At 37.7% G+C, this 9,179-nt stretch overlaps 1 protein-coding gene across 2 annotated transcripts; it reads left to right on the forward strand.

The window, feature by feature from the left end:
• Positions 1–722: 722 nt before the first annotated feature.
• Positions 723–8,293, forward strand: gata6 (GATA binding protein 6). 2 transcript variants are annotated; one of them, XM_010886572.5, is made up of 7 exons: positions 723–830; positions 1,556–2,515; positions 3,207–3,373; positions 4,012–4,137; positions 4,455–4,542; positions 4,654–4,739; positions 5,436–8,293. In XM_010886572.5, exons 2-7 carry the CDS (start codon positions 1,612–1,614, stop codon positions 5,604–5,606), a joined length of 1,542 nt encoding a protein of 513 aa, XP_010884874.3. In that variant the 5' UTR covers positions 723–830; positions 1,556–1,611; the 3' UTR covers positions 5,607–8,293. The 2 variants fall into 2 exon arrangements, with proteins under 2 accessions (XP_010884874.3, XP_010884880.3); XM_010886578.5 differs by lacking the exon at positions 723–830 and adding an exon at positions 861–1,192.
• Positions 8,294–9,179: the final 886 nt, after the last annotated feature.

Genomic DNA, 9,179 nt, shown 5'->3' on the forward strand with positions numbered 1-9,179 from the left:
AATAAACGAATTAGTGAATGGTCTGCCCCAACATAAAGCTACAATGGTGAATAAACAAACAAAAAAACAAAACAAGTCAATGTTAAAGAGGCAATCGTGGCTCCTTGCCGAGGTTTGGATAACATTCCTATTTAATTTCAAAAAATAATAATAGTATTAATGAATTCTAAATAATTACTAATTTAGGCCTATATTGCGGTTTGTGGACCTGAAATATGTTTTTTTTACTCTGTATTCGACGTCAGCAGTTTTATATAGGCCTATTTTGAAAATATGTTACTTTCGAATTAATTGCTACTACAGATGAACTACGTGTAAATACATTCTAAAGAATAAATGTAGGCTAAATCTTTTTTTTTCTCAGTTGTAAGGACAATTATAACTACCACTCAGGCATCATGATAGTTGTATTAAACAATACAGTTTCTACACAATATTATTTGATTATAGACTTAATGAATATTAAAAAAATAATTATTCAAACCAAGTGGACTGGAAAATCGATCTTTACTATTAATATTTCTGTATAGGCTAGTGTATTCATATTTCGATTTTATTATTTCCTTCGCGTTCTCTGAAACGTCGAATTGATTCATTTACAGTTTAGACGTGATCAAGTCTCTCAAAGGCTGGCACCCCCATTGAGTAGATGTGTTTGCTCAAGTGAAATCCAATCAGAGAACGCCCTCAGATTGTAACTGTAGCTTGGAGAAGCACCTCCTCTCTAAAAACCTCGTCACGAACGCAGTAACACTTTCATTCCTATCTTCCCGGAGAACAGCTACGACCCTATTGGAAACTTGAACCAGCGTCTGATGGCAGAGAACTAGGTATGTGGTGAATATCAGTTCCTTGCTCTTCTGTCCTTAATATTTTAGTCCAGTATTGGTAAAACATCTGGTTTCGGTGCTCGTGCTTCTGGGTGCCAGCTGCGCAGAACCTAAATCATTTGGGGTATTGTTTTGTCACCCTTACCCTGCCCATTGGGTCTTATCTGTTATACGTCTTATCAAGCGGTTATCTCTTCTCTGCGAAGACATATTGCGTTTTGTTTCCTATCTGTAATGGCGTGTGGTTTTTTGTAATTATGGAGAGGCTATCTCGAGAGGGGAGGATTGGGTTTTGACATGGATGGATTCAACTCCTCTGGTCGTAGCGTTTGCGGTGGTTACATTTCTAATGGATTAATCATGTAAGTGGTATTCTCAAAAATGTCTAATACAATTGTCCATAATCATCATATCTTTTTTTTTTAATTTTCTTATTTCATGTTCTCAAAAATTACGCGAAAGCTTAAAATGAAACCAAGCCCACATCAAGGGCAGTTTTGGGTTTGAATTGCGTAGCTTACATAATATTATTATCATGGGTGATAACATGTCGTAAATGATCGCTTAATATGTAACGTCATCTCTTATATTATGTTGGTAATTTAAATGTAACTTTTTTGGACAAATAAAAAAAAGTTCAACAGCATGACGTATAAGGACCAATCTACAGTGTGATAGCCCCTCTTTTCCTATTGATCCTTTACAAATTACTCTCTAATTCCCAGCAACGACGACAACCTCACAATTTTATAGCCCTACGGTGTATGGAAAGTGATCCTGGATGGACCTGGGCGAAAACAGCTGGTCCATGGTCAAGCGAGAAGTGTCCAGCAGCCCAGGTTCACCGGCTGAACAGAATTACTTACACGGCGGTCAGGACAGGAGGGACAGTAACAGCCACGCGCACGACTCGGAAGGGCTCAGGTCACCGCCGCCAACCGATCAACTTGACTCAGTGGGACATCGGCGCACCGACGGGCCAGGCAGATCCTCTCTACACTCCTACGTCCACTTCGGACACGGACACCATAACAACAACACAGCCCTTCCCACCCCAGAGGACATCACGCTGTTCACGGATTTAGATCAGGGCAACAAACTCATCATCTCCAGTGGAGCGCACCCACACCATAAAGGGGGCCTTATTGTCGACCCCAGCGACATGTATCAAACCCTAGCCATCGCGGCGGCCCACCAGAGCCAGGCGAGTTACGACTCAAGCTCTGGGGGCTATATGCACTCCAACACCAACTCCCCAGTGTATGTACCGAGCTCCCGGGTGGGACCCATGATACCCAGCCTCCCTTATTTGCAAGCCAGCGGGTCATCTCAGCCCAGCCATGCCGTCACCAGCCACTCAGTCTGGTCCCAGTCTACTCCGGAGAGTCCCTCCTACAGCACCGGGAGTCCTCATACCTCCAACCGTTTCCACTATCCTCCAAGCCCGCCCATGAACAACGGGGCGCCCAGGGATAACGGCTACAGTAACCTAAATGTAAGCAGTCGAGACCAGTATGGCCTCTCGCGGCCTCTCAGTGGATCCTACACCAGTCCTTACTCCCCGTATGTTGGACCGCAGCTATCCCAGTTGTCCTCGCCTTGGCCTGGAGGACCATTTGATAACACCATGTTGCACACGTTGCAAAGCAGAGGGGCGCCTTTGACGATTCGAGGACCCAATGGAGGTAGGCCTTTTATCATATAAAAAATTTAAATTATGTGGACTACTATTACGTAAAGTTTATATCAGATCCTGAAAGTATATTTATTGAATAGCTGTTGATTTCCGACGTTCTACACATGGCGAAACAATATTTAAAAACCTTAAAACGAGACGAGGACAATTACTTACAACATGATGACATGATACTTTAACGTGAGTGTTTCGGCCTATTTGTCCTAAACGTTCACACGATCTAGCAAGTTGTTATCAGACGTAAAAAAAATGTGTATAGTAATGCTAAGACATTACCTCCATTTAGAAATAAATCAGGATTAGGCTATTTTTTTGTGACCTGGGTTGAAAATTAGGCTATCACTGAAATCGTTTTATACCTAACGATTATTAGTCCCGTTATATTTAGAGATTTGAGTGGCAGTAAATAAAAGCATACATTGATGATTAAATATTAAATTAAATATTCGTAATGCTGTGGTAACATAAGTGGTATTGTATTTTTAATGTAGCATACATACCTGACGTCTCATTTAAAGGGTTGCGTGAGATTTATTGAGATTGAGTTTGATAATTAATAATCATTAAAAATGACATTTATATATTACAAGGCAGGTGCTCACTTAAAAAATACGGACCTTTGGTACACTAGCACATATCAGAAGTGACGTGTAAATGACTGGTGTAGTTTCTTTCTGCAGATCTTCTGGACGACCTCGGAGAGAGCAGGGAATGCGTAAACTGCGGCTCCATCTCAACGCCACTTTGGAGGCGCGATGGGACGGGCCACTTTCTTTGCAACGCTTGCGGCCTGTACAGCAAAATGAATGGACTGAGCCGACCATTAATTAAACCACAGAAGCGGATGGTAAGCAGCACGCGCTCAGGGGACTACTTAGCCACTCAACAGCCTCTATTTATTTAAAACAATGGCTTAGGTTATCGCCGAAGATCTCTATGCTCCCTAAATAATGGTGATTTAATTTGACCAACAATTGACAAGAATGTCGGACCATTATATTGCACACTGGCAAGCATCCATGCAAAAGGAAATTTTGTCTGTCATACATGCCATTTAATTATTCAGTGTCAACCCATGTACATACGTTACATTAGGAAAACTACATGTGTTCCTTGCTCCATTACGTAGTTGTTATGCCTAATAACAAATCAGTGATGCGTACATTCCGTGAATTCGTTAACGAAATAATCAACACTAAACTTTAACTGGATTACCCCAATATGGCCAATATTTTGTTTAGGAAATGAGTGCATCTAACATTAATAATCATAAGAGAGGAGAATCCCTTCCCTGTATGTCCAACGATTCATTGGCCTATAAGTGCTTGGATCCGAGCCAACGATTCCACTACCATCTTAGTCTCTAACCTCAACCCGAGGTTGTGGCTGCCTCTCTTTTTTAGTAGGCTATGCGCTCACCGTTGTATAACTGTAGCGTCGAACTTTGTTACAATGTGTTTATCGTTTGTGTATTGCCTTCCCCAGTCATCATCCCGACGAATCGGTCTTTCCTGTGCCAACTGTCAGACAAGCACAACCACCTTGTGGCGCAGAAACGCGGAGGGAGAGCCGGTGTGCAACGCATGTGGTCTCTACACAAAACTACACGGAGTAAGACTCTGTCTTGTCATTATGTCTCCAGTGAACAATGTTTTTTAACTTCTTGATCCACGCCATTATATACCCCTATAGTAACTGTCAAGTACGTAATTGCTGTGCGTTATTGTTCAACCACATTGAGGAGCAATGGTGGACACCGTTTATTTAATTCCTATCCCAATTATCTAAATGTATTGTTACTGAATAATATTGTTTACAGCACAATTTATATGGTTTGATACATTTACGAAAATCACAAATTCGTCATTAATTACGGATAACGTTCCGGATGATAACATGAAGACTAATTTATTCCTTATTTTTTCCAGGTACCTCGGCCGCTCGCAATGAAGAAAGAAGGAATTCAGACAAGAAAAAGAAAACCTAAAACGTTGAACAAAACCAAGGGATCCTCTGGTAAGCAATTAATATTTTAACTTAAGCGAAATAGTCCGCTTTTTCAGTTGTGTAACTGAAATGCTTTACTGTTATGGTCCTCTTTATAATTGTTTAATCATTTTGCCACAGGGAACAATTCTGTCCCCATGACTCCAACGTCAACGTCTTCTTCTAACTCTGAAGATTGCTCGAAGAACAGCTCTCCGAACACGCAGGTGCCTGGATAATGATTATGTATTTTTAAAAATGTTATTAAGCATTTTCGATTTGAAAACATGTGTGGGACAGGCCTAGTTACATTTTAAACGAGTTTTTCGCCGTTTGCAGACGTGTTTGTATAACTACTGTCCTATTCATGGAACACCTTGATGTCCTGTTTCACAAATTAAGCAAGACTAAATTATTCCACATTTCTTTATTAGAGTAAACTATAAATCTTAAATTTTGCTTTTTATTTGAATATCTAAAATATAATTAGAGCCTTTTAGATTTTGTTATTGCAATAATTGTTTTTTAAAAAAAGGGATTGCTGTGAAACATAGGAGATACAGAGATATCTTAGCTAATAATAAACTTTAATTTGATATATTCATAATAAAAATAATATTGTCTTTAGAATATAGAATTCATAAGCATTGAGTCATACTGTGGGAAGTATCCTACTATAAAGTCTACTAAGTTTGGGAAGTGGTCAGAATTTTTCTAAATTGTGTCATTCAACATTGTAATCTCTGATTAATGTTTACAAATGAAATCATGCCTAAGGACATTTTGTTGATAAAAATATAGTCATTTTTTTGCCTGCTCTATAATAATGACCAGCTTTTATTGATATGCCCTGGCTGTGACTAGAAAATCGATGCAGGGTCATTTTTCCTGAATATGTGACTAATATTTATGTCCTGTTACAGGTCCAGCCCTCTGTCCTGAGTGGCCCAGTGGAAGGCTCAGGTTCTGGTGGCTCTGCTGTGGTCAAATACCCAGGCCAGGATGGCCTCTACACCAGCGTGGGCCTCAGCCAGTCTGTCGACGTAGCTGTTTCAGTCAGGGGAGAAACCTGGTGTCCTATGGCTCTTGCCTGAGTCACCAAGCTCGGGGATGAAACCCCCCAGCCCATTTCTCTCTCTCTCTCTGTCTCTGGATATCCCGCTGCTGCATAGAGGAAGTATTCAGTGCCTCACTGGTTCTGGATGTATTTCCTGCTACCTGCTTATAACTGTTGGACAGAGACAGAAACCACTCACCTCCACACCCCCGCAAGTTTGATGCATCCATGGAATATTTGCGATTGATTTCCAGAATGGTGTGAGAAAGCCATAGCTCCTTAACACAAAGGGAAATATGTGAGAGGAGGCCCATTAATGTATTCTGTTAGTCTGCAGTTTGGATGCTTTCTGGACCGAAGTGCTGTGCACTCAACATCTCTGTCTGTCTCAGTCTCTGTCTCTCCCAACCATGGAGGTGGATCAAATGTTCTTTGTTGTCTAAAATGAAGAAATATGTACATAATGTTATGGATTTCCCCCAAGACAAAGCGGATATTAGAGCATGATATAAAAAAAAAAAACACCTGCACCAATCCTAAGAAGAACATTCTGCTAATATTTTTCGCAACTGGAATCAATCTATCAAGTTACCAAGACAACCTTCCTGAATCAAGAGAAAGTATTTATTAATCTTCCATTGCTGAAAAAAATGACTATGATTGTTAAATAAAGATATGGATATAGAGTAGAACTGAAACAAAAACAGCCTTTATGATTTATTATTTTCTCTTTCTCTTGTTGAGTTAATAATTGTTAACAGTGACTGTCAATCTGCGCATTTCCACTGATGGCTCTTACTGTATCTAAATGAATTGCTTATGGTTTTAAACAGGGTGTCAAAGACTACTATATCCTGTCGGCCAATTTTTTAAATTTTATTATTTGCTACATTCAACAAATAATCAAAAACTTTATCCTTTTGAAATTACAATAGTGGTAACTTCTTGGTACTATTTTTAAAGAAATTGGTAGAGGTAGGCTTTTCTAAGGTGAAGATAAAAAAGAGAACATATTTGCATACTCCTTGACATGTACAACAGCTAGCTAAGTACTGTTTGAACAAATGGCACCAAAATCATTTTATAGATGCATCTTTTTGTTACAACACAAAAGAGGACTGCTGCAATATTCCTAGTTGCGACAAAAACTACCTAACTGATATTAACTGTATACATTCACAGATGCTAATGCATTTGATTTTCACAATTACTTTAAACAATGCAAATGCTTAATGTTAATAAATGAACAACCTCAGTGGATTTGATACATTGCTAAATTGCCCCTAAATTGTTTTCGTTTGATAAAAGAGTAACATCTGTTTCTACAACCCACAGCACACATTGTCATAAAACAGAATTAGTCAGTGAGTATAATGTTACACAGTGACTACATGGCGACGAATGTGTAGTTTCAATGGGGATTCATCTGAAGAGTGACATGTCAACAGTTATAAGTGTAATGTGAAAAATATGTTATAAAGATTGAAAACCTTTCAAAGGTTTCAAAACATAATTATAATATGATAAATTACTGTTTTATTTTGTTTCACTTAACACACAACAAAACGTGTAATACATTTTTTTTTATTTAAGAGAGATCAGGTCCGTTGTTAATTTTTTAGATGTTTAATCTGAATATGACTTTCCTATTCAATACACAGATCCTGCTGTACTGTATGGCTCCCTCTCCTCTTCTAGGAGTGCAAGTGGTGCCTCCTCTGCAGAACTCTCAGTGGAACCATTTTAGGGCCAGAGAAATTCCTCTAGCTTTCAGTGGAATGTTCATTTCAGTGGAATTAATCTGAAGGTCATTGTGAAACTGCTGTTTAAAGTGCATTTCAGTTTCACCATCAGGACTGTTCTGCTGAAACACGTCCTGAAAATAATTTTTTATTTAGTTATTTATTTTTAAAAATATCATGTTTATGAATTGGATTGCTTTTCCTATTTTATGATTTGGATATTTGTATTTCTTTGGTTGGTTGTTTTGTTCATTAAACCGTTTTCAGTAATCCTATTTAAATCTTTGGAATAAATTGTTCTGATGATGTGTGAATTTGGAATAATTTCCCCTGTCTTAGAATATATATGAAGGAAAATTACACACTGTGCTTATGTGTGTTATAGTGGTATTTGATAGGTCTTGCAGCAAATGGAATTTGTACAGTTTTCACTCCATCTAAACATGTGCTGTGAAGGTACATTGAACCATTTTGAGGTTTTGACATTTAAATAACCAGCTTTATTTGTTTAATATTCAGACATTTGTTGTGTGTTAAATTCACATATAAAATAATTGTCATTAATATTTCTAACATAATTCCTTCACCACTTGAGTCAGGAAGGTTTGATAAAAGCTAGGACCAATATTGAGAAGTATAACCCAACCAGGTAATTCAAAACCTGATTGCTGATTGGCTAAAAGCAGTGTTATTTGAGATGAAAAATATATTTTTACAGTTCCAATTGCATTAGCAACAGAGTTATTAGAGCAATAAGGCTTGTGGGATATTGTCAGTACACCACAGCTAAGGGCTCTATGATGGCATTCCATGTTGCATCATGCCTAAGAATAGCCATTAGCTATGGTTTACTGGCCATATATCACACCCCCTCTGGCAATATTGCTTCATTAAAGCTTACTTTTCAGTATTTTTAAAAAATTGAACTGCTATGAAGATTTCTTCAAAATACGTGTTGGAATAATAAACCAAACCAAACATTTATTTAAACATTGTTTTTCACATTTATCTTAAAGAGAAAGATGTTATGAAAATTTGTTTTTGACGAAAATAATAGAAACCTTCTGAGGATTTTGAATCTCCATACAGTGATTGTCTAGTTGTTCTTGCATTTTATATTAAAGCTAGCCTTTCCTCTTACACATAACATTAAATAATGACGTTTTCTTTTTATGATAACTTGCAATGCGTTCCAACAAAATGTATCATGTCTTTAAGTTTGAAGTACATTTTTAAGACCTTAGAAATGATACCATTGGTAGACAAACATTATAGCTATGGCTAGATGGTATGTCTGGAGGCACTTTGACATTATTATGTTGGAGAATTTATTAAATATAAGGGCAGTTATATGCAACAACATATCCCACATAAGCCAGAGAAGGCTTAGAAAGTCGTTTGGTATCAATATTGTGATTGAAATGTTATTATAGGAAAAACAGCAGTTTGTTTGTACAACCCATCCCTCGCATTATATTAGTTTTGAATAGATTAGTGAAAATAATATGTTCCAATTCAAAGCTCAGTATCTTTAAAAAAAAAAATCTTTGATTTTATTCAGTGTAGGACATATCCCATAAGTTGACTAATGTTTGCATTCATTGTTGTCCCCCAGTCATGGATTGAGGCGATAATCATGTAAAAATACCACATTATACTGCTGCCAAAGACAAATGATGAAATGTCTCCAAGATATATGTAATCACAGCATAGCATGAAAACAATATTTAGAAAGTAGACAAACACAATCAATCAGTACTTTTTTTTGAAGCCTTTTTTACATCAGCAGTTGTCATAAAGTGCTTTTACAGATCCCCAGCATGAAACACTAAAGAGCAAGCAACAGTTGATACATAGTGGCCAGAAAA

Source organism: Esox lucius, chromosome 3 (genome assembly GCF_011004845.1).
Source record: "Esox lucius isolate fEsoLuc1 chromosome 3, fEsoLuc1.pri, whole genome shotgun sequence".
Lineage (NCBI taxonomy): Eukaryota > Metazoa > Chordata > Actinopteri > Esociformes > Esocidae > Esox > Esox lucius.

Bases quoted from the DNA above. Each gene is read 5' to 3' on its own strand.
- gata6 (XM_010886572.5), top strand. From the start codon at position 1,612: ATGGACCTGGGCGAAAACAGCTGGTCCATGGTCAAGCGAGAAGTGTCC. The intron at 2,516-3,206 runs GTAGGCCTTTTA...TTCTTTCTGCAG, and splicing joins GATTCGAGGACCCAATGGAG to ATCTTCTGGACGACCTCGGA. The intron at 3,374-4,011 runs GTAAGCAGCACG...TGCCTTCCCCAG, and splicing joins TTAAACCACAGAAGCGGATG to TCATCATCCCGACGAATCGG.